At 38.4% G+C, this 26,472-nt stretch overlaps 1 protein-coding gene across 1 annotated transcript; it reads right to left on the reverse strand.

Annotated features, from left to right (window-relative positions):
* Positions 1 to 4,139: 4,139 nt before the first annotated feature.
* On the reverse strand, positions 4,140 to 26,134 carry LOC103256015 (ribonuclease 3-like). Its single transcript, XM_008053897.2, has 8 exons — positions 25,606 to 26,134; positions 24,517 to 24,622; positions 14,063 to 14,204; positions 12,510 to 12,592; positions 12,315 to 12,418; positions 9,839 to 9,931; positions 8,969 to 9,015; positions 4,140 to 5,197 (listed from the first exon to the last, which is right to left on the reverse strand). The coding sequence occupies exons 2-8, from the start codon at positions 24,604 to 24,606 to the stop codon at positions 5,067 to 5,069; spliced, it is 690 nt and encodes a 229-aa protein (XP_008052088.2). The 5' UTR covers positions 24,607 to 24,622; positions 25,606 to 26,134; the 3' UTR covers positions 4,140 to 5,066.
* Between the last annotated feature and the right edge of the window lie 338 nt (positions 26,135 to 26,472).

The raw sequence follows: 26,472 nt of genomic DNA on the forward strand, positions 1-26,472 counted from the left end.
AAGGAGCAGATAAGCGCAGGTACTGATGTCAGGTGATGGACAGCAGGCAGATGGGTGGATTAGTCACAAGATTGCTGCTATGGTGGTGGGGTCTGTGTCATGTAGGTCACGAAGGGCTGATTAGGTTAACTTGGGTCTTATGGGTAGAAGCAAATACTTGAAATAGAAAAGCTAATTACAATAAAATAAGTTGGGGGGGTTGTAAACAATTATCAACTGCTACCTCTGAGAAATGGTTCTGTCCTTGGCTAATGATGGGAGGGTAAATTAATTGAACTGCTACAAAAACATGATTTAGGCAATGTTAAAATGGCTGCTCACTGAGTATATTAAATTCATGCTATGTCCTTTCAAAACTTTCCTGAAGAGCTTTAGTAAATACGTCTTTATTCCGAGTTCAGAATGATTACTTGAGTAATCACAAGGGTTTCTTCATTTTGTACAAGGTAGTCATAGAGAAATTTCACAAAAACTTCACAAACTTAAGGAAGAAGATTGAAATAATTCTGAAACTGCCAACGGGTTTAAGAAAATCTCATCTAGAGATGAAATAGTTCAGAAGAGAGTTAAGTTCCTTTACCAGTGTAAATGTATCTAATGTGTTAAACCTAGTTTCAAAGTAATACATCACTGAAATGGTTTTCTGTCTCCAACCTGGAAAAACAATGCTGTCCTTTGTAGATGTACCTATGCCACTAATTTTTCTGAGTCTGTTTCTAATCTGTACTTCAGCCCAAATATCTTCATTGGGCTACAAAACCATATACACAACTGCTTCTGGCTGGGCACAACAGCTCATGTCTGTAATCCCAGCACTTTAGGGAGGCCAAGTTGGAGGACTGCTTGAGCCCAGGAGTTTGAGACCAGCCTGGGCAGCATAGTAAGACCTCATCTCTACAAAAAAAAAAAAAAAAAAATTAGCTGAGCATGGTGGAATGTGCCTATAATTCTAGCTACTTAGGAGGCTGAGGTGGGAGGACAGCCTGAGCCCAGGAGGTTGAAGTTGCAGTGAGTTGTGATCCACTCACTACACTCCAGCCTGGGCAATAGAGTGAGAATCTGACTCAAAACAAACAAAATACAAAACCCATATATGCAATTGCTTATTCAACATCTCCAGAGGCACCCTACAGGTCTCCCATGTTCAACACAGGCAACTAAACACCTTTTTAATTCTGGCTTTTCTCTAAGTAGTTTGTATCTTGACTGTACAAAAACTGGCCTGGTGTTCTCCCATTTCCTTTCTTCTACCCTAGTGGTTCTTAAGAAGGGTAATGTTGCCCCTCAAGGGATATATAGCAATGACTTTACACCCAGGGAATGTCTCTACAATAAAAAAAAATTATTTAGGCATGTACCTGTAGTTCCAGCTACTTGGAGGGCTGAGGCAGAAGGATCATCTGAACTCAGAAGGTCGAGGCTGTGGTGGCTGTGAGCATACCACTGCACTCCAGCCTGGATGACAAAGTGAGACTCCAACTCAAAAACAAACAAACAAACAAATAAATAAAACCAGATCACCAATATGATGGTATTAGAAGGCGGGATCTCTGGGGAGGTGATGAAGTCAAGAGGGCAGAGCCTTCACTAATGGGGTTAGTTCCCTTATCAAGAAAAGCCCAAATGGTTGCTTTGCCCCTCCCACCACGTGAATACACTGAGAAAGTGGGCCTTCCCCAGCCTGCGAATCTATGGGCACCTTGACCTTGGACTTTCCAACCACCAGAACTATGAGAAATATATTTCTGCTGTTAATAAGTCACCCAGTTTGTGGTATTGTGTGACAGCAGCCCAAATGGACTGAGACGAGCTCCTAACCCACTTTCTTGCATCTCAATTCTGTTTCATGCTTAGAAAGGCATGCGCTGCCCCACTTTGCAAGCTCCCTCTCATCACCAAGGTTCAGGGAAGTCCTCAAGTACTAAATCCCCTGTGAAGCCTTCTCTTCCTAGTCTCAGTCTCACACACACACTATTATTTGTCTCCCCAACTAGACCCCAAGTGACCTGTGAGAAGAAACCTTCATATTCAGCCTGTGACCAATACCACTTAACACACAGTTACTATATGAACTTACACTTGCTGGCTCTTCCAATACTGGAACGTGTGAGAAGACTAGATTGGGTTGGATGGGAGACAGGGCTGGAATCAATGGTCACTGTGGCATGCTGAGTTGGTCTCTGTCGCTAGTTACAAAATTTGGTTGTTGGCCTCACTGTTGCTCTATAAATCCCTAGGAGCTAACCTGCCCTGATGATGTGTTTGGTGGGTTCCACTACAAGAGGTACTCTAGTGTTTTATGGACTTCTCTAGGTTTTAAGAGCCACTAATATGGAGAGAGAACCTGAGAAGGGCCAGAGGACTACAGAGAGGAAAAGTCAAGGCCCAACAGAAATTTCTGAAAAGCATGTTGACTTTGGCATAATTTTGATGCATATTTAAGTGTAGAAAAGTGCATGTTAAAAAAAATAAATCAGGCCAGGTTGAATGGCTTAAGCCTGTAATCCAACACTTTGGGACACTGAAGTGAGGGATTGCCTAAGCCCACGGGTTTGAGAACAGCCTGGGCAACTTGGTGAGACCTCATTTCTACAATAAATAAAAAATTAGCAGGGCGTGGCAGTGCACACCTGTAGTTCCAGCTACTTGGAAGGCTAAGGCGGAAGAATTGTCTGAGTCCAGCAGGTCGATGCTGGGGTGGCCGTGAGCTGCCATTGCACTCCAGCCTGGGCGATGGAGTAAAACTTCAACTCAAAAAAAAAAAAAAATCAGGCTGGGCACAATGGCTCATGTCTATAATCCCAGCACTTTGGGAGATCAAGATGAGAGGATTGCCTGAGCTCCAGGGGTTCGAGACCAGCCTGGACAACTTGGCGAGACCTCATTTCTACAATAAATAAAAAATTAGCCGGGCATGGTGGCACGTACTGTAGTTCCAGCTACTTGGAAGGCTGAAGAGGAAGGATCCTCTGAGCCCAACAGGTTGCAACTGCTGTGGCATGAGCATGGCATGCCACTGCACTCCAGCCTGGGCAACAAAGTGAGACTCCAACTCAAAAACAAATATATAAAATAGTTCCCTTTTTTTGCTTTTGCTCATAACATTTTCAAGGCCTCCTGTGAGTCCAGCATTTTTCCCCTTCCAGTCCTGCTACCTGCTGTTCATATTCCTTAAATAAGAGCTCAGAAAGAGTGTACTCACTGGGGTGGTAGACGTACCCAAAACATAGCTCCGAAATGAGTGGTCTTCTCCTTCCCTAGTGTTGCCCTGCAGTTGTTTCCTGGTTATCACCGGCGGGGAGGAGAGGCACCAGGACAATCTTTTCTTATAGCTATCATCCCTCAGCTTTATGAGTAACAACTGCAGAAACCCTAGAGAGGTCGCTCTCGTGTGTGTGTGTACTTCACTCTCTCAAGTAGATATGTGGAGCACTGTCTATGGCAAGAAATTGCTTACAACCTACATATCTTTGATTGGATTGGTTAATATGTTGTGGTATAACCACAACTGGCATATAAGATAACAACTATATTATGTAAATGTAAATTCAAAACAGAAAGATATTCATTATATATTAGTAAAAAAATAAAGGCTATGGAACCACAAGTATGGTATCCTATTGTTCAAACATACTTGAGTGCATGTGTATATGTGTGTATTTCCATACACAGAAGGTCTGACAGGATATAAACATTCTCTGGGTGATGGAATCATGTGTGATTTATTTTTCTGCTTATGCTTTCTACTTTTTCCATAACATTTTCGAAGTAATATTTATTCCTTTCTCCTGGTAATAAAAGTAATACATTTCTCAAATTTTTGGCAATGTGTATGTAAAATTTAAGTTATTTAGATAAGAAACACTCCCAGATACCTGAATGGCTTTTCTTCCTTCTCGACTTAACTTAAATGATATCCTTTTAAGGAGAGCTCCCCGAACACCTCATTGAAAACTGTAACCATCCCAAGTTCCTGCTGTATTTCTCATCATTGGCTTCCTTGTCTACTGTGGGCATTTCTGCACTTGCACCCAAGTTGCCTGAGGGTTAGAGTTTTGTTTGTTCTGTTCACTGCTGTAGCCCAGAGCCTAGAACAGGCTCACTACAAATTTTCTGAAGTAATAAATGAAACACATTTATTTTATAAAGAAAGTTTTTGCCTTTATTAATAAGAAACCAGTGATGTTCAGTTTAAAATAACATATTTATCATTTTTTAAAATGTCGTGTCTTTTAATGCCATGTTAGCCTTTACTGCAAGGACCACTTTAGAGATGCTGAGGAAAGCTATAAACCCTCCTCCTTCCTGCTCCCTATCCCCTCCCAAATCCCAAACACATACATAAAAGCGAATACAATTTCAGGTGATTCTGAGACTTCCCTGAAGTCCATAAACTTCTTAAAGGTTCTATGGACCCCAGGGTGACAGCACTTGGTTTAAAATGTGGTGTCAGCTTAGAATTATAACTTTCTCTTATTCTAATGATTCAAAGACTATATGTGACTTAAATATCCATCTCCACCATTAGCCAGTTAAATGTTAAATGCATTCTTTCTACAGTAGACTCAACTGCTTAGAGAGGAGTATGTTCAATATTTACAGCTGAGAACTGGATAAACCAGATGAAAGCTGAAAAATCTAGTTTAAAAATTCAGAGATTTCAAAAAATATATATGCTAGTAGGGTACAGTCAAAATGTCTCATAAAGCAGATTTTTTCACTTGTCAGTTGAAAGTCTTGGGTCACAATCTAAGACATAGACAGAAAAACAGGATCTATTCCTCACAGAATATGCTTCTTAAATTTTATTATTTAAAGAACAAAATAAAAGGGAATACTGTACATCCACCAAAGTGAAGTTTTCCATTAAATAGAAATCAAAAATTTTGTAATAAAGACCATCCAGCTAAAAACAGATAAGTAAAACAACAACAGCGGTTTGACTTTGTATTTTATTTCAATGGGTATACTTCATTCATTGTCTGTAGGAAAACTAGGCCAGGTCTCAATAGGCAAAAGTCACAGTTATTGAGCAAGTAAATACTCCACCACTTCCGTGCCCGCCTTTATTTCTTTACGTCTTCAGTCTCATCTGGCTCTCTCTCCTGGTGCTCTCTTTCCCACCTCATTTCTTTTAACTCTTGTCTATACTTCCGTTCAATGAATCGCTTCTGATGTGCCATCTGGGGAAAGTTATCTACCACAAGGAGATATATTTTACACTTAATAAAGAATAGTCACTAGTACAAAGACTGATGTAAATTAAACATATAAACATATATTCATATGAAATGTGTATAGTTGTACCCAATCCTGACTTGTACCCCAGACCTTTATAATAAAATAAAATTAAAAAAAAAAAAAGGAATGTGCATAGTTGTATTCCATCACCATTCGGAGACATATTAAGAGTCTGGATCAGCATCCCTGATTCTAGATTTCAATCTCCGACATGAACCTGAGTATAAAAGACACCAAAACATACAGAAACGCTAAAACACAGACGTGTAGTTTTGGAATGTTTTCAACCAGGTGCATTTGCATTATTCTCCTAGCAACAAGTGATTTTCAGGGAGATATCAAAGGATACAACGAAATGGGATCATATATTTTTGAAAAGCTCAAAAACTTCAATTTTATCACATCATTATTTACCAAGAATTAAAGTTTCTGAAAAAGGAGGGGAAAAAAATCATGGACAAAAAAGGGCCACATTTTAGTCATTATGTCTAATTCATTCTACAGAGGCCCAAAGATGTAACTGCAAAAATAACTCAAGTAGAAAACTTTTATTTGGTTAAAGGAAACACATGACTCAAAGTTAAATTTTAGCTTTCTATCTGACCCTGTGCCACAGTCCTGATGCAATGGAAATCTTGATTAAGATTTAGACATTTTACAATACCAGTGGTCATTTATGGTATAAATTGGATGTAACAATAAAGAAAGAAATCAACTATGGAAGGAGAAATCACCATTTTATATACTTAGTCAACAAACACATAGTTAACAAACATCACACAGGGGCACATGCGTGAATGAGAACTTCACAAGTTATCTCTTAACAGGGAGCAGTGGTACTGTGTTACGAGCCCAACCAGATAACGGTCTATCTAGGGAAGAGGTACTACTTTATGTTTCAAACAAATGAAGAACCTGAGATGTGGGAAAGCATGGCATGTTTGGGGGAAGGCAAGTTTGTCTGTTTTAAGAATGAAGCATAACGAAAGTACTCGTATGCATAGTAGTTTTGTTTTCCATGGTTTCATATATCCAAGGTCACTCATAAGTCCCCAAACAGGTGAGAACAGTAAATAAGACATTCTGAACAGGAAAGTGAGAGTAAGGGGGGAGGGGGACATGAGCAAAACTGAGCGCACATAAATATAACTTACTACTTCAGGATATTGTTATAAATTTTCTATTTTATTATTAGCTATTGTTAATCTCTAGGATAGGATATACAGGGTTCAGTTTTATCTGCAGCATCCACAGAGGTCAAATATCCCCCATGGATAAGTGGAAACGACTATATAATATGTTCCTAATTCTTTTGCCCTCTTTTTAAATACAGCACACCATCCTCACTCCAGGTTGAAGAAGGGACATGGAGAGGGTGGTAGGAAAAGCAGCTGAAAGACAGGTGGTGATTCAGGCAAGACCTGGTATGTCTGAGAGTCAGTGATAGATTTTAAATAAAAAAGGAACATGACATCTGTATTTTAGAAATAAAACTAATAAAATCCTATTCCCTAAATGATATCAAATTGATTCCTTGGGTTTTGTGTAAATCACAGGTTTTTAACAGAATTACTTTTTAAAAAATAATCAAATCCCAATAAGTTACTGTAGTTGTAAAGTAAGTTTCTATAAAAGGAATCCTATTTTCTCAGTAAATTATATTGTATAATTGAATTTGCATTAAAAAGCCCCACAACTCATATCTAACCATTGATAAGTTTTTAGAATATATCCTTAGTCTTTTTCATAAAGTTATACTATGAACATACACAACGTAAACATGTATGTGTGTATACCTATACATCTGAACATTTAAAATAATCTTAAACTGGGAAAATATAGTATAGGCATGTATTTATGAGTACACTTTTTAAAAAAGTACAAGTATTTTCCGATATAATCACTGGTTTTTAAAATTATTATTTTAATGGCTGCAAAATACTACAACATTTTGGATAGAGCAAGGGTTGGTAAACTACTACTCACAGGACAAACACAGTGCTCCATTTCTTTTTGTAAACAGTTTTACTGGAAACACACACACACACACACACACACACACACACACACACACACATTTATTAGTTTGCATATGATCTATGCCAGTGGAGTTGAGTAACAGTAGAGTTGAGTAACTGTGACAGAGACTGTACGATCAGGGAAGCCTAAAATGCTTACTAAACTTTCTTCACAGAAAATGTTTGCTCATTTCTGGGATATGCTACAATTTACTAAACATTTCCCTACTGCTACACATGCAGTTTTATTCTTATTTTTTGCTATTATAAATCCAGTTGTCACGATTATCATGCTATATGAACTTCAGTTCATAACTCCAATTATTTCTTGGGTTTGACTCTAAGCAATGGAATTTCTGGATCAAAGGGTATGAACTTCTTTAAGGAGCTGCTACATACTGCCAAATTGCTTTTCAGCAGTTTAAACAATGCATCTGTCCTACCAGTATGTACATGGGGGTCTGCCTCAGAATAGGATATCTCCCCAGTACTGCTTTATAGCTGAAAACAAACAAAAACTCCTTTAACAATTTTATAACTAGAAAATGGAATCTCACTTTTATTTCAATATGTGATTGTGCATTTACATATACAATGGATGAAAACGTTCCCAACAGAGTTATGTAGTTAATTCTCACTTGTACCCCACATCTCTATTTAAAACAAACAAAACAGAACCTCTTAGTGAAGATTCCACGGACACAGGACCGTGGCAGCACCAGCTTCTGCTCCCCCTAACCTCCCCACCCCGCCCAACACAATGCTATTTTCTGCTGATTTCCACTTGGCTCTTGGCCCTCTTGCCTTTCCTGGAATATCTTCCATGGCTGAGAATCCTAGCTTCCTGCACTTTGCTCTCGCCTACTTCTTTTATCGGGTACTTGAAGCATAATAGAACTGCATTGTCATGTTGTGCCCACAGGTTCTGCTGTGCAGCACAGAAGACCTCAGAAGAAAAATCCCTTGCACTTAAGTCTTCAATTTACAAGAGACTATGCAGTTTCCCACAAGGTCAATTATGTAATTGAAGTTTCTTCAACCCAGGCCTCCCACACTCGGGAGTTTATCTCACAGAACTAGAAGCACCAATATGTAACATTTACTGTTGACAATGATTTTTAAAAAATAAAATAAAATAAAACCTAGAAACAAGGTGTCTACCAAGAATTTAAAAATTGGATAAAATACAGCACACCCATGGCAGGAAATATTATGCAGTCATTAAGAAAGAATGAAGTGGAGCCATTTTCTATGATCTGCAGGGCTACCCATGATATATTATTAAGTAAAAACAGAAAGACGCAGAGAAAGATGTAAATAATATCCCATTTATGAAACCATGACCAAAAGCTAAGAAGAAAAAAACCTTCAAATATACTCTTTTATGTCATAAGATTTTGGAGGTATGGAGAAATACATGGAAAGAAATACAATAGGCTGTTCACACAGGTTGCCTGGGCTGAGAGTAGGACTCTATGCAAAAGAGGAAAATGAAAATCAAAAGGCACTCAGGAATACTTTTATTTTTAAACATAAGCCCATTTTGTCCATATCTCAAATTCTGCCTTACTCTCTGTGTAGAGAATAATTATGAAGAAAACAAGATCACATTTTATCAGTACTTACCATTTTTCTACTTCCTCATTTTCTTTCCATAAAACACTCATTATGTTATGAACATATAATTATAGAAAAAGAGATAGGCTTACATTTTTCAAGTGCATCCATTGCTGCTCCCATTTCCGCTTGCTGAATACTATTAAATAAAACAAAGGTAAGTTACACTTTAAATTAAAGATTTTTTTCTTCAGAAACACAAGGTATTGGACACAAATTATTCGGGCTGATTTTCATGTTTGATGCATAAAATTTCATCTGATTACTTCTACTGTCACATACTGAATTGCACAGATAGGAATATGCACAAGAGCATGCAGAAATGTCATTTATTTGCACAAAGCCTGTTTAAGTTATTCATTCTACACTTTTAATGCTGCAATAAAATGTCTTCCATTTATATTAGGTCTGAAGTACTTCATACTTAAGTTTGAATATCTTCAGTGTTAAGTTTAAAGAGGAAAAGAATAAATATATAGACAGGCTTCAAATCATTTCTCAGTTTAAGATATAGATTGGAGGGTTCAAAGAAAGGTGATAACATACATAATTCTTTTCACCTAAAGATTTAGCATTTCCATGAAGCTCAAGAGAGTAGTGACAAGAAACGAAATGTCTCATGGCTGTGTCATGTCTGACGTGACACATCTTGTATGTCTAGCTTGCATCAATACGCACTCTACTGAGTACCTAAAACTGGGCAGATCTTACCTATGCACCAGGTAATGTAATTTTCTCAAGTTAGCCAAAGCTCCTTACACAATGGCATTCCCACAATCCAAAGTTGAGTATCAAATTTGGGGCTTGGTTTTGAGACAATTAACGTGGGGATATTAATCCTTGAAATTCACTTTGCTATTGTCCTCTAGCATTGCACACTCTAAGTTAAAAAGACAGACTGCAGAGTTTTGGAATACCAGTTAAGGAATTCAAAGAAATTACAAGTATTTTTCTTCTCATACCTTGGCCCTTTCCCACAGCCTATCCTTTCTCCCTTGAAATAAACAGCCACAGTGTAGGTTCTAGCATGAGATGGCCCCACTGTCTGCAGAGTCCTGAGGGGGGAAGAAAAGAGTTATGGTAAATTATAGTAAAGAGTCATTTGTTATGGCTATTATGTTACCATGAGAAAAACTATGGTACTTACTGTCTAGACAGAGAAAGTAGTGAAAATGGCAGAAAAGTAAAAGCAGTAAGTTTTTGATTTGTTAAACTGACAAATATAGAGAGCTTTTGAAAGACACAATTTTTAAAATTCTGGGCTGGATTTTTATATGTTTTCCCCAAAGTAATATAAGTAGCATCTAAAGGCTAACAGTAGGCCAGGTGTGGTGGCTCAAATCTGTAATCCCAGCACTTTGGGAGGTGAAGGTGAGAGGACTGCCTGAGCCCAGGGGTTTGAGATCAGCCTGGGCAACTTGGTGAGACCTCGTCTCTACAATAAATCAAAAATTAGTCAGGTTTGGTGGCGCACGCCTATAGTTCCAACTACTTAGAAGGCTGAAGTGTAAAGATTGCCTGAGCCCAGCAGGTTGAGGCTGTGGTGGCCATGAGCACGCCACTACACTCCTGCCTTGGTGACAGAGTGAGATTCCGACTCAGAAAAAAAAAATGGCTAACAGTGAAGTGTGAAAGATTTTTAAATAATTTCTAAGTGTGCATACTCCAAGTTTTATAAGAGTCACAACCTTTTACCACGAAAAATTAACAGCTTCAATCTGCCTATTGTTTTTTAGTGCTAATCACAGCCCCAAACAGTAAATATCTGGGTAATACATCTCAAGTCACACCTGAATGGTTTTGCATCCTTTATGGATTCTTTCTGATGGATTCTGTCTTATCTAAAAGATCAGAAAATGTACTTAATTTCTGAAACATCTGAGATCATTTCAAAGGTACATTATAATGCCAAGTACACAATACAATTGCCAAAAAACAAAGCTCCAGGTATTCTGGATTTTAATGACATGGTGCAGATTTCAAATGCAATAAAACAGATAACTTCATGGAAAAGGGAAATTAAAAGTAGCCAACAAAGATAATGGAATGAACACAGCAATCTTGCAAAACTATGTAAAACAAGCCCATCATCTTGATAAGAAAGAACAAACTCATCTTGTACTTTCATTTGGGGGATTTATGAGAGGGGAGCACAGCAATTTCCTTTGTGTTTATACACTCCATGGGATAAAAGTGCACAGTGGCTTCTTTAAGGTAGTGCTTATTATAGTAATCGTGCCTGCACTATGAGAAGTTTATCGTCTTCATTTTATTTATTGGACCTTAATTATCACTTTGATGAGGAAATGCTTTGAGCCTTTCGTATAATACAGTTTAGATATTCATTATGCTTATTAGGTACATATTAAAGTGCTATCTCTAAACATTTGGGTTTTCTTTCCCCCTGAACAAATAAAGGAAACATTGTTTAGCAGTGACAGCTTCTTGGAACAATTTATAGTAGCTTGCTGTGAGGTGACTCAACCTCTTTTCTTGGCCTTAGTTTTTATTTTAGCAAAAAAGCCTATAAAGTGTTGTAGCTATTAAGTAAAAACATGAAAAAGAATTTAAAATTCCTAACTGCCACTCTAATGTTTTTCCGTGAGTATTCTTAAGTTTAAGGAAGTCCAAAGTGAGCTTTTATTCCATATGGAACACACACAATGTGTGTGCCTGCAGGCGTGTGTGCATCCACATGGGGTGAAACGGTATTGAAACTAAATCTTTAGACATCCTTAAAATCACATACCCACATAATACCTTGAGATGTGACCCAACTATTTCAACAATCCTTTCATTTTGTAATTCCTCCTTGAAACCATCTTCTGAACCAACCTATGACTGTCTCAACATAACTGTCTACCAAACTTCTTATTTTAATCAAAATGGGTATAATGTGGCATAGTGACCTACTATATACCTACATGCCTTTGGAATGACTTTTGGCTACCCTTCAAAGGAAGTTTTTGATACACATTCTGAGAAGAAAAGTTCCAGGTTAAAGTCAACAGGGGTTCGAGGGAATGTGCAGTGAGGCACAAATAGGAACACATGATCTTCTAAACTGGATGCACAGCACAGCAGAGGAGAGGTTACAAGAAGTAAGAAAACAATATAAAAATGTATAGAAAAACTGCTTAATAAGAATTTTCTCATCTTGAGCTCATAATCTTAGTATGTCTTCCTACCAGGCAATATTTCACAGAGCATTTTGAAAATGGAAGAAAGCATGGAGATAATCGAATGGGGCCCACTTATTTACAGCTAAGACCAAGAGGCCCTAAGAGTTTCTGTGTGGGACCCAGAGTCACGGTGACATTGAGGAAGCCTCCATCCTAGGCTCTTATCACCACGTAATGATTCTTTTTTCCTCAATGCACACAGGAAATCAACTCTAAGCATGCTGGAGCAAATGGTCTGTGGGCAGCAAGTACTTACTTGTACAAAGGAATGTCTGGCTCTTTTCCTTCTGTCCTAAGTGTTAAGCAACACTGCTGAAGCTGGGATTTGGGGTCATTCCAGTCCTGATTCAGAATGAACTCCTGTGGTAAGTCCCCAAAAGGTATTGAGTAATGAGTTCTGGAATCACCAAACATAAAGCAGACTACTCATTTAAACTTTATATGAGCTTACTTTTAATCGTGGAAAGAAACAGACATTCATGAAAGTATGAACATATTCCAAATCCTTATCAATGTATAGTGCTGCAATAAATGCTGGGGAAAAAAAAGAGAACATTAAAAATAAACCACAATTCATTGCCATTTACAAGAAAAAGCAAGAGACTTATACTTTAAAAGCAACATTTTAATAGGGGTTTCAACTGGCAGGCATTTTTATATTTAGCACTACCATTTCATCTTTCTTCAAACATGACTCCACTTTTTATCACTAATATTAGAAGCAGTAACACAGACATGTGAGATGCAAATCATAGAGTACCAAAGACCAAAGCGCATTTAACTAAGGGTTGAATGAACAGTTAATTTAAAAAACACACAAAACGCAGTTATATAGCAGGAAAAGAATAATATCTGAGAACACAACCATGTTAACATCAAATAAATCAAAATACAGTTTGACGATCAGATATGATCCAGAATGAGCACATTTTTGAGTCTTGCCATTCTCACACCAACCTTGAGGAGATCAGCCATTTATAAAGGTTCCATGTGAAATTTCATCAACAGAAATGGGATAATGTAAAGATTCAATCTGCCCATATAAAGAAAAACTTAATACTGGGCTGAATGACAACATAGAAATCTATCCAATTTTGCATTAATAAGTGATGACCCCTAAGATGACTTTGTTAAGGGGTACCATAACCAAGCAAATAAATGGTGTATTTTTTTAAACAAGGAATAAAAACTGCTTTCATTGAATTTTAAAAAAATGCCAGTGAGACTGATCTCTCAATTTTTATGTAATTTTCATCTTCATATTGCTTTTCTTAAGTTGAAAAAGTAGTTTTTTTAAGTTCCTTGGTCAGAATGCCTTTGCACTTTGTAAATGAGCTGGTTTTGCATGGTAGACTTTGATATTTGAATATAATTCCTACTGAAAACACCATAACATTAAAAAAAGTTCTAAGGCCCAGCGACTGACCCACTTATTTTGAAGTAATATCAAAAACAATACAATTATGTGCATAATCCTTTAGTTAGCTTTAATAGGATTATTTACAATGCTACTAGACCATATCAGACACTGCAAAAGATGACACTTGTCCACAGAGCTCTGCGCTCATTCAAAACAATGGATAACAGTTTTAATATTTAGCATATATTTAGTATTAAATGCTGAATATATTATCCTTCTTTCTTCTGTGCCTCTATATGGAGGCTGCTGGGTGATAAAAAGGCTATGATTCACAATTAATGACCTTCATATTCTGTTACTGTTTCACACAAAGGGGTGTAATGACTGAGTGTTAGAATAGACGGATATGGGGGTCTGCAGATACCACTAAACATAGATTGAACATAAAATCTATTATTCATATGTCTTAATTCCAAATTATTCTTCCTTGGAAAAGCTTTGATGAAAAGCATAAGTAAAAATTAAAACAGAAAATGTTTGCTTTAGCCAGAACATAAGGAGAAGAAGGAGCAAAAACACTGGTCAACTGGATTTCAACTTTGATCAGGCAGGCTGAGAGAAAAGCTTTACTCTGTAGGACTCACACTCCAAAAGGTCCGCCAAGGTCTTGGTGCGAAGGGCCACAGGCCTCTTGGTTTTGTCGTTGGTTATGGCATACTCCTGCATGCCCAGCTCCTCTGCTACCTTGGCTTGAGTTCTGTTATTCACCAAAGAGCTTCGCAACAGCTGCCCAAAAGGAATTGGGGTACATTGAGAAGGCATTTCACTTTGAGTCTCTCGCTTGCTCCTGTGCTGGACCTAGCCAGCCTGAGAGCATCTCACTGACAGGGACCCCAAGGAAAGTGACAGTCAACCATTACCCTCAGATGACAGTGACTTGCTCACACACTTCTCGCCTCTTCTTAATAACATAATCTGCTCTGCTATCCTGAATTTTACCTAACTGCCATTTATATAGCTCATTTACTCCTTCAGCAGCAATGGGGCAGGGTTGGGGAATGCTATAATATCATAGCTTCTATTAAATTTAATGCTACTAAACGAGGAAGCATTCGGTTTTAAAAATCAATTTTATTGAAGTATAACATATATTCAATAAAATACACCCATTTTAAGTGTATAGTCAGATGAGTTTTAAAAACCTTACACATTTCCATCACCTAAAGGAAACTCTCGTACCCTTATGTAAGCAATCCTCCCAACCCTGGACCAGGTAAGCTTGGCCAGGTTTATGTCACTGTCCATTAGTTTTAAAGGGTCATTTTTTTTAAAGTCTGCAATAAGCTTCAGGTTTCATAGTTCTGATGCTAATTTTGACATTATAGGATTTAGAGGAGTGATGCTAAAGTTAAGTATTATTGAAAAGATTTAAATTATTGATTTACATTTTAACTTTCATTATTATTATTTTCATTATTATTATTATTCACACTATCTATCCTGAGTCTCAGTTTTTCATACTGATATCTTTTATCTATAAACATATTAAAATATAACTTTTGTATTTTGACTTCAGGAATGCAACACAAAAATTTCTACTAGGAATTTTAGATAGCTAAGACTCCTCCAAATGCTATCCAACATTAGAGATGACATGAAAACTATGCAATCGATCTATCATAGAGGTATCCATAAAACTACACTGTTTAGGCATTTAACACTCATTAACCACTTACTAGGGGAGAAATGGGGAGGTGGCCAGGGAGGAAGCAGGCAGGTACAAAAAGGGGAACTCACCAAACAAAAACTGAACGTAATTATCCCCGATCCCTAAGATTTGGGGGGAATAATGCATCTAAAACTACAACCTTTCTTACAACATATAGGACAAATTCCTGGTCTATTAAAAACATCCTGCTAAGAAACATTCCTGAAAACAGGGACACAGGAAGCAGCTGTGAGTTGTTGCTGGTATTCTACCCCCTGCTGTTCCATGCTGCACTTTGTTGATTACATGCAAGTTTTATGCTCTGTGGCTCCAGTGTCAACAGAGCTTATGAAAATCAAGATTTATTCTCAATGTCTGATATTGAATCCTTGACAATAGATAAATAAGAAACAATATGTTCTTAATTTGTCTGACAATGATTCATGAAGCAGAAATATAACTTGATCTTCATAAGCCATGCCTGCTGCTGAGTTTTAGACTATTACTCTTTGCCTGTCTCTGCTTCCCTTCCTCCTCCTATTTCCCCCTTAACTCCATCTTTTCTTCAATACAGTGTTTCATTAAAATTAATATCCACAGGCGGGACTCGGTGGCTCAGCCTATAATCCCAGCAAGTAGATTGCCAAGGCGAGTGGACTGCCTGAGCCTGCGGGTTTGAGACCAGCCCAGGCAACTTGGCAAGACCTTGTCTCTACAATAAATAAAAAATTAGCCGGGAGTGGTAGCACGCCTGTAGTTCTGGCTACAGGCTGAGGCAGAAGGATCGCTGGCACCCAGCAGGTCAATGCTGGGTAGCCATGAGTGTGCCACTGCACTCTAGCCTGGGTGACAGAGTGAGACGCCAGCTCAAAAAAAAAAAAAAGTAATATCCATGGAGGAGCTCAAACTTAAAAAGGCCTGGCACATACTATTAATAGAAGACCCAACCAATATGGAGCCCCCAAACTGAATATCCTAATATCTTGTAATCATAGAACAACTGAGTTGAAAGGGATATATCTTTTTTTGGTTTGGATTTCAAATGGGAGGAGACATTCTAGTAAAGGCCATGGGGGAACAGGAGTGCTATTTTGGTAATATGGCAAGTTGGGTCCTCTCTGAATACATGCTTTTGGTACAGGAAGAAAACTCTTCAGGCCATGTATGTGGAATGTTCATGCCTCAGAACCAGCAAGCCCAGTGTACACATGAGCACACACACATTATAATACATTACTGGTTGCCAGGCCCCAGCTGCCACCTCCCAGGGTTGGGCTCCTCAGTGAGGTACAGTAATGCTGTCTGATGGGAAGGAAGAAAGCAGTGAGGATGGAAATGCTTCCAGTTTTATTTCACACGAGCCCTGACAGGTCTTAAAGCAGCAGGGTGGCCAATAGAAAGTGAGATCTATAAGCTCTTGCCAAAAACCCAGAGCCTGAACCAAATATCAGTGGGGGAGAAGGAAGCTATAAATCAGCCGTATTTTTACAGTCAGCTTAAATTTAGAAGATGAGATGAAAAGAGATAAGGCCTTGCTCTTTACCTAGACAAGAAAGTCTGAATGGTAGATCTTTAAACAACAACTTTCATCCTTGTCCTTTGCTGAACTGTACTTCATAATGTATCATGTTATTTGCCAAAGAATGGGATCCAGGGGAATCAGCAAGAAAGAAAACCTTCTAAAGTCACAGCAGTTCAGTGTCCCAGCAGTGGAGGCCGATTACACGCCAGGCCCTGTGCTGACAGCTGAGGATTCTAAGAGGAGCAACTTCCTGTTGCTGCCCTCGGGACTTGACACCCTCTGCAGAAGTGACACCCAGACTGGCTGGTACAATGCACTGAGTGGCTTCAGTGCCATCAGAGACCACAGGCACACGCTCCTCTAGACCTTGGCCTTCCAGGAAGGCCTCCTGGAGAGCTGATCCCTGAGTAAAGGCATGTGGGGGCTCGTCCACCCGGCTGTACTACCAGAATCACTAGGTGCTTCTGGGATGCTGGTGACCAGGCGCCTTTCAAGAACCAAGACAAGCAAAACTTCTGAATTTGTAACCTGGACACATGCCTTTTGAAAAAATCAAAGTAGGCAGAGTCTGATGAACACAGAATCAGAACTGAAAAAGATGGAGTCAGCCAGTGGGAAAAGGTGGGTAAGGGCTACTCAGGAAGAGAGAACAGCTGTGGCAAACACAAGGGGCTGTGACACTGCAAGGTAACTGCTGGGCAGACCTGGAGGAGAAATTGGAGCCAAGTGAGGGAGAGGTGAAGCAGCGGGTGACAGGTGATGTAAGGAAGTCTCCACTTTCCTGAAGGGGATGAAGAATCCCAAAAGATGTCAAATGGGGCCAGTGGCAAGGTAATTTTTATTTTAGAAAGATCATTTTGGTGAAAAGACTTAAATGGGAGCAAGACATGAAGCTGGAAAGCCTGCAGATGTTGATGTTATAAATTACTATTTTACAAAGAGGAAAAATTTTATTTCTACTTTTTAGTGGAAGTCTCAAAAACAAACATTAAGTATCCAAATGAACACAAGACAGTTATCAGATTATTTTGCAAACAAAATGCCTTGTTTTACATATAATAGTAAAAAACAAAAGATCTGGACCCAAGCTGTCTGAGTTCAAATTCTGGCTCTAACACTTCCTGGCTAAGTTGCTCTATCTAAGTTATGAAATCTCTCTGAGCCTCAGTTTCCTCATCAAAATGGAGAAAAGTAGTATCTACCTCACAGGGTTGTTAGGAGAATTAGCATGATATACAACCTAATTACAGTGACTGGCACATAGTAATCACACCAGAAATGTTAGTTGCTGTTGGTATCTATAATAGCATCATCAATTTTAGGCAAGATACATTTGTTCTTCAGTTACAGGGACAGGGTTCTAGAAAATTCTAGGAGTTCCTTTCGGTTTGTCTTTAATGCAAAATGTCCCAGATACCTGTTCTGTCCACTAACTGTCCTAAAAACTCTAAATTTTACCAGGTACTAACTGTTCTTAACAACTCTTTTTAAAAATTCCTCTCCTAAAAGTCAAAAGTTTAATTTGAAATCAACAGAAATAATTAAGAATGCTCCAATTAGGGCTCTCTGTAAACCTGAGAAAAGGATTGCTGAATTCCTGGTGCAATGTCAGGAGCCAATGTAAATATTCTATATCTCAAATTCTGGTTTTGAAAATTCACAATGTTTTCTACTATCTCAGCATAGCAGTCTTTCATAATTAAACGTAAATTTTCATAAGAAAAAGGCTTATTGGTTTAAATCAAACATACATATTGGCATTCTTCCTTTAACTTCGCTCTTTACTCTTGATTCTAAAGAGAAAGCCACAGCTGTGGAAATGAGCTGCCAAACAGGGCCACCTAGTGTAAAATAAGTAGACTGTGATGTATTATTTTGAAGGCTTTAATATAAGAACATGGGGTGAAAACAGAATATACTATTAAGAGTGACAGTGATGTGCCACACAGGTCTATTATACCGAGAGTGGTAGCCAGATGGTCTCCATTTCCTATGATAACGAAAGAAAAGGTACACAAATGCTAGTGGAAGGAATACAGGTCAGATACAAAAAGCCAAATTATGTCAGTGACAGAGAAATCCTCAAACGGGAGGCTGTGGAATCTATCTTCTCAAAGAGATCTTTTAGATAAAATACCTGTTTGTCTGAATGATTTATGCTCAGTGCTGTCTGAAGGCAGCAGAGCAGGATTAGAACACTGGTTCTCAAGCTTTCTATTTGTAATCCTTGCCCTTTTTCTCATTACCACAAATCGTTACTCTAAAAACAAACAGAAACTTCTACAGGTTCATCTGGTTGGTGCATGGGCCTTGCACACAGCAGGCATGGGGATTAGCAAGTCTTTTAGCACACGGTAAAGGCTAAGAGAGAAGAATGAGACAGAGGAGAGAACTCCTATGGCTTAAAAGCTGCAAGGGTCAGAAGATGGGCACTCTAGCCTGAGTGAATGCTTTCTTTGAGTTGTTCTCACGATTTACTTTGACTCTACCACACAAACCCACCCTAAAAACAAAAATTTCAGAGTATTAAATAGAACCTCATCCCTTTACATCCTAATTCAGATTCAGTTATCCCAGAACAATTGTATGTCTAACATTTCCTCCCAAGTAAACCTTTTTGAACACCCAACTTAGGAAACAGAATGTTTTTCTCAATCAGCACTCAAAACTTTGAAACCATGATCACATTTGCTCAACTGTCCTTATTTCTTGTAACACAAATGTGCAAAGAACTGGCTCAACGTGAATTAATGCCTCCCAATGTGAATTACTATAGCTGTGTGCTCGTTAATCACAATAATGAATGATTTGCCATTTCCCACAAAGTAACTGCAATAAGTAATCCTCTACAAATTTTAAATTAAGTTTACTCCTTGGATGTTCATAAGTACGTTCTCAGTTTCCTCCCTCATACACACAGCAACAGGTCACTTTCCTCCAGTGCCACCTCCTCTTCCTTTTAATAGGACTTGGCTGTCTGCAGCCTGCCACTCTTTTATTTATTTACCAAATACATATGAAGAGCCTGTCATATGCCAGGCACTGCCAGGCATACAGTGAGGAGCACAAACATGCTCTCACAGAATTTCTAATCTAAGGGAAGAAGGCAAGCCAATATAGGTGCCAAGAAAGAAAACAACACAGAATTTTGATGGGGGTTGGGGGGTAGGAGGGAGGGCGGTCAGGGAAGTTTCCCTGCATCCAGAAGTAACACCAGAATTTACATCTAAAGGAGAAATAGGAGATAACAGGCAGATGAGAGTAAGGGCTAGAAGCAGAGTGATTTCCAGGTAGAAGAACAGCACAGCACATACAAAGATCCACTGGCAGGAAGGGGCTTGGAGAATACAAAGCAGGCCAGTGCAGAGTGAGAAGAACACGTGGCATGAGGCTGGACAGGTGGGCGAGGCCAGCTCACCCAGGGCCTTGCCTGTTCTTTAGAAACTATTTGAGGAACAACTGTAGAGGGCTAGGCTGAGATATGATGCTCATTCATTCAAAGCATATTTGCTGAGTACTGAAATGAAAGGACCCCCCCCAAGGACCCAGGGAATCAGGAATTTAAAAAACAGACAAAAATCCTTGTCTTCAGGGAGTTTATACTCTGATGGGAGAAAACAATAAATAAGTGAAATATATACTATGTGCTGAGGAAAAAATGAAGATGAGGTTCCAGGCTGAGGGAAAGGTACTAGGAACAAGGGGAGAGTGTTGCTATTTAAGCAGGGTTGGGTTAAAGAAGGTCTCATTGATAAGAAGACATTTGAGCAGAGATCTGAAGGAAGTGTGGGATTTGGCCATATAGATGGCCAGGAAAATGTTGCAGCCAGATGAAACAGTATATGCAAAGGCCCTGAGGCAAGTGCTTGTTTAGTGTCCTGCACAGAAGCCAATGTTAAGAGTTAGGAGACAAAGTTAAGAGACAGCAGCAGGGTGCCAGGCCATGCAGGGTGACTACAACAACATTGTCTTTCACCCACAAGATGGGAAGGTTTGGGAGGTTTTGTGCAAAGGAGGAATGCAATCTGGCTTCCCTTTAAAAATATTCCCTCTAGATTCTATGTCGAAAACAGACTAGGGTTGGGGGTGGAGGGGAGAACCAGCTGGGAGTCTATGGCATAATTTAGACTACAGTGGCTCAGACCAGGGAGAGAACAGTGGAGCCAATAAAAAACGGTCAGGTTCTGAGTAAACCTAGAAGGTATAAATCAATGGGATATGCTAATGGCTGGAAGGTATAATATGAAAGAAAGAGAAGTGTTAAGGAGGACACCAAAGTTTTTTTTAGCCTAAGCAACTAGAATGAAATGATCCTTACTGATAAGGAGAACGCTGAGAGAATCAGAGTTTGGGTGGAAATCAGTTTTGTTTGGAACACATTCATTTTGAGATGTCCATCAGAAATCCAACTAGGGATTCAAGTGCATTTATACATCGATATTTGAGTATATCTGTACATGACAGACATATGATTCTGGAGTACAAGGGAGACGTAAAGGCTGAAGACATAAATTAGAAAGTAGTGTACAGATGTATTCAAGGCCATGAGAAGGAATGAGATCACTTAGGGAAGAGAAGAGGACTGACAACCGACACTGGGGCACGCCCATGTTAAGAGGTTGGGAAAATGAAGAGAAACAACCAAGCAGACTGAAGATGAACAGCTAGTGGAGTCACAGGAGGTTTGTCTTGAAAAGAAACCTCTGGCTGCAGCATATAAGATGGATTGGATGGGGGCATGAGTTGATATAAGAAGACCATAGTAGGAAGCTGCAAAAATGACTTCACCAAACCCTGAGACCTGGGCCTCTTGCAGGATTTCTGTCTGAGAGACTGCCCATCTCTCAGAGTACAAAAATACCCACAAGAACAGCAAAGGCAAGCTTTTCAAATAGTAGCATATATCCTAGGGAAAATCTGGGGACTTGGGGAGTCCACTCCTCTCATAGGAAGATGCTACACTATCTTACACTTTGTATGAACACAGTCTTAAGATTCCTATCCTTTGCGATTTATAAATACCATTCCTCCAATTGTCTCTTTGTCAATCACATTCTTGCAAAGTTTTGATAGCTATGCAGAAATTACTGCAGTAGACTAGGTGAGTAAGGCTAGTACAGAGGATGTGGGTGATGGAGACAAGGTGGTAAGGAGAGAATAAATTCAAGAGATGCTAGAGAAGTAACATGTCAGGACTTATAAATGGACTGGAATATAGAAAAGGAAGATAGAGGGAGGCATGAAAGGTATCTCCTAGGTTTATGAAAGATGGCTCCTAGGTTTCTGACGTGCAACACTAGATGAATGATGTTACCATTCAAATTCTCATGGAAATGGACAAAGACCCAGGTAGGAGAAGATTATAAAATCAGTCTTGGACTGTTGAGATGCTGAGAAGGAAGCTGGAGCTAAGCTCAGAAAAGAGACGAGACTGAAGGGATCAGTCTAGAAGTCATCTGTCAATAGGGTGAAAATGTTGATATACATGGAAAAGACTACCTAGGAGAGACCCCAGGAAGAAGAGAAAGTGACCTAGAAGTGAGTCTTTTAGATACTAGAATATTTATTAGCAGTAGAAAATAAGATGAGTATGCAAAGGAGGCTAGAAAAGAGTAGCTGAAAAGGTAAGGGGAAACCCAGGTAAGTGCTATGTGATAGAAGCCAATGGAATTAGTGTTTCAAGAAGGGGGGAAGGAACAGCCATGCTGATGCTTATGAGAGTTGATCTTTTAAATATGTGTTTAATTTATGACAGATCATTTTTGTCTTGCCAGCAGATCTACTGCTTTGTTGATTTCTACCAAAGCTTTCTGTGAATATAGTTCAAAAAACTATCATATCATAATTCTGTCATTTGTTAACACTGTTCTACTAAGCTAGTAAAAAACTCTAATTTTAAGACAACAAGGCTGTAAACAGATTTTGAATAAAACTACACTTCTGGCATTGGAGGGATTTTGGAAAGAATCTAGAACTAGGGTATCTCACACAATCCTAATTTTACCTTTATCTAGACCATGGGCAGGACACTCCTGCCCCTGAGTCTTGGTTTCATTATCTGTTCAATGTTGGGGATAGTCGGGGGTGGTGTAGGCATGAGCAGGTGGGAAACAGTAAACTTGTAACACCAGAGGAAATGTGTGTATTTAAATCAGACATTTTCAACAATGACCTCTACAGAGCCATAAAATGAATTAATACTTTAAGCTACTTGGTTCAGTTTAGCCATTTCTTAAACCAACTGAATACTCTGACACCTACAAAATATCAAAGGATATTGAATGTGCAGTGTATTGTTTTCCTAATGTATAGTAAGACACCAGACAGTTCATTTCTCATATGCTCATATTTTCTTAAGAATTTAATATTAACTCAGGAAGCTAATACTTTCTTGTTTATCTAAAAGCAGTTAACTTTAAATGGCAAACTGTTAAAGTTAAATTTAAAATAAGAGTGCTGCTGACTCCTTAGCACTTACAATGGTCCATGGTACACAGTAGGAGCTCAATAAGTATTCACTGAGCAAATGGCTGCTAGGCTTAGAAATCCCACTGAAAAATTACATCCAAACATAGCCAAATCACCATATCTTCCCTAGTTCCAATATTTATGTGCTCCATAAACTATTTCCAGAGTTCATAGTTACAAAGACAAAATTCAATTCTCTCACAGCAAAACACACATAAAAATTGTAGAGATGCAAAGTATGAAAGACTTGTTATTTGCTTCAACGTAATAAAGTCTGTACTAACAAAGCATCCTGAAGTGTACCACTATTTTTCTTTGCCCAATAAAGTATTTGCTTTCTCAATGCCTAATTCACAAGTGACTTCGCAAAGGTTACTTACTCCTTGTGCCTTGAGAGATCATCATGACTGCTTTCTAGATATGTTCTGTTCGCCATTCCAGGTATATTATTGATTGGCTTCACAGAATAAAAGCAGTATGCAGTAAATAAAAAAGCTCAAGAAAGTTTTTATAAAACAAAAGTAAGAGGCACGGGGACCATTTCACTTTGTTTATAAATCAAACTTGTCTTTGTAATTCCCTTCCAACTCTGCCATGAACTTGCCAAACTGAGTCCCTACTGCCTCTCCATGCTCTAATTTTTCTTTCCTTTTTTTAGATTGGAAAATATAGTTTATTTAGAAAGTAAATTAGAGCGAGAGAGAGAGAGAAGAGGGAAGAGATTTACTTCCCCAAGGTAGGGGAGGGGCCAAAGCTTTGTTCTGATTTTCCATGCCATGCCTTTGTTTCTGAGTCCCAATGTGTGCATTTGGACAAAAATTTCCTTGCATAGAAATTTCTTCCCACCAGCTGCCAATGACCAAATTCTAACCATCTTTAAAGACTCAAACATCATTATACCCATTAAGACTACTTTGAACTCCACAGCTAGAAGAAATCTTATCTTTTCCTAAACTGTACAAGTATAGTAACTTATGTAGGCATCTTTATAATATTTAACATGTCCTATCTTGCATTTAGTTATAGTTACCTACCTATACTTTTTATAGTGTACATTCATGGGTATATACATACATATCCAAAATATATAGCATTTACTTGTGGTTATTTACTTACATTTTAACCTCTTCTCATAGCCTTAAACCCCCTGTGGACAGACTGTCAGCCTCCATGATGCCTAGTTCAATGTCTTACAAAGAGTAGGTGAACAGCAGATGGAGTGTAAAATGAGTTTTCATTGCATATTTGCTTTGCATACAATTTGTATGATGAAATAAAGCCATATGATAAGTTAAGTCACCAAGAACTAAGTCATCAATTATATAAAAATATATTTGATCCCTGTAATCTTCATTCTATACTGCAATCTTATTGGAGGGAGTGATTTAACACAAACTCACAGTTAAGTGTCCTTCATGATGATCTGGGAAATGAATGAATAAGTACTCTGTGGCTACCAGTTGCATTATAGAGTCACCTAGGAATTCCATCCTCTGATTATGGCCTCTGAAGAAAGAAACATCAATGTAAAGAGATCAATAAGCTTTTGTGAATTAAAAAAAGCAAAATTTTTAAAAGACATGACTTGAAAAGGCAATGTGTTTATCTTGTTTTAAATCACAAACCAAACACAATTTCTGGAAGCCCTTTAATTGAGAAGAAATCTGAATTAATATAGGTTGAATTTTCAGGAAGAGTAAAGAGAATACTATCTAAGGGTTAAATGACGGCTAAAATAAAGACTGGTAATCATTGTCTGGTCAGCTGAAAAGCATCAACTGAGAAAGTATAATACAGACAACAGTCTTGTGATAAAACAAAGCAAAAGGCCCAATAATTTCTTTGCTAATTCTATTGAAATATGTACTCCATTATTCAAATCTGGAATCTAGACTTAAAAAAAAAAAATCTATGATAAGAATCTTTAATCTTTACAGTTTAAAGAGTTGGGAATATTTGATTTTTCAGGAGAGGATCAAAACAAACAATCCCAAAGAAATAAAACTTTGCATACTTTCTTAATTATTTCATCAGCTCATCTTCAAATCATTCATCTATCACAGGGGTCGGAGAGCCGGATCCAGCCCACATCCTGTCTCTAAGAATAAAGTTTGATGGGAACGCAGTCATACTCTTTCGTTTCCATTCTATCTGGGGCTGCTTTTATGCTTCTATGGCAGAATGGAATCACTGCACACAGGCCCCATGGTCTACAATATTTAATATCTGTCCCTGTATGGAAAAATGTTTTATTTCTTCACTTTTCTCTTAAGCGTCACAGAACAACAAGATGCATGACAATGGAACCAGAAATACTGGCTTGGAGCATATCCCCTGGTCCACACCAGTGTCTGCTCATTCATCTCACAATGTGACTTTCAATGGAAATATATTTGAAACCCCAATTCTTCCAAAGGGCACACTGCAAAGGTTTGGGACTGTCTCATCTAAATGGTTACACTGGGACTACATGAGTACTTCTAACTCACAGGGTCAGATGGTTAAATCCCACAGTTCTCAATGTGAAAGCCCTTGCCAGAAGTCGAACATGAGTAAAAATTACTCCAATTGCTTCTTCAAATTCTGTAAGTTTCTGTAGAACCGGAGAAGTTTCAATAAGTTGTCGATCAGTATTTGGCTCTTGTAGCTAGAGAAAAACAGAAATAAATATAATCATGCCTAGTTTTTGCTTAAAAGAGTAATGATCAATTCTAGGACAGTGGTTGGTAAAATTTCTTCTCCCATGGGCAGAAATTTCTGAAATGCCAATAAAGCACAGAAGCTTCTTCCTCATCTCTTTGAATGGCAAACAAACCTAATATTTAAAGAAGGCTCAAATAATATTTTCCAATCTTCCATCAAATTTCAAGGCCAAGTACTGTACACAGATAGTTCAAAATCCCAAGTATTATACTAATTCTCCAAGGAAGATGCAAGCTGAAGAACAGTTGGAAGAGAAAATATATATTGAACAAAGCAGTGGCTCTCAAATTTTAGCATGCATGAGAACAGATGCAGGGCTTGTCAAACACAGATGGCTGGGTCCCACCCCAGGGTTACTGATTTAGCATGTCTGGAGGGAGGACTGAGAACTTGCCTTCCTAACACACTGCTGGTCAGGGGTGTCCTCTAAGAACCACTGTATTAAAGTCACTTCACTGTTGCACTTTCCAGGGACAACTCATTTGGGCAATGAGCATCATTAAAACTGAATTCAACATACATTGAGATTATTATGCCAGTATACAGACAAGGTGGTTCATATAGCAATGAGCCTTTAACTACCGGCAGAGAGAAAATATGAAAAGTGTAATTAAAATGAATATTTTCAATAACTTTGGGCAATCTTGTATTAA

The sequence above is a fragment of the Carlito syrichta genome, unplaced genomic scaffold, assembly GCF_000164805.1.
Source record: "Carlito syrichta isolate Samal-C Ts95f unplaced genomic scaffold, Tarsius_syrichta-2.0.1 Scaffold288841, whole genome shotgun sequence".
Classification (NCBI taxonomy): domain Eukaryota; kingdom Metazoa; phylum Chordata; class Mammalia; order Primates; family Tarsiidae; genus Carlito; species Carlito syrichta.

Coding starts and splice junctions, on each gene's coding strand:
- LOC103256015 (XM_008053897.2), bottom strand. CDS start 24,606: ATGGAATTCCTAGGTGACTCTATAATGCAACTGGTAGCCACAGAGTAC. Junction 12,419..12,509: donor GTTTCTTTCCACGATTAAAA/GTAAGCTCATAT, acceptor GACTTACCACAG/GAGTTCATTCTGAATCAGGA. Junction 9,016..9,838: donor GGCTGTGGGAAAGGGCCAAG/GTATGAGAAGAA, acceptor TTTATTTAATAG/TATTCAGCAAGCGGAAATGG.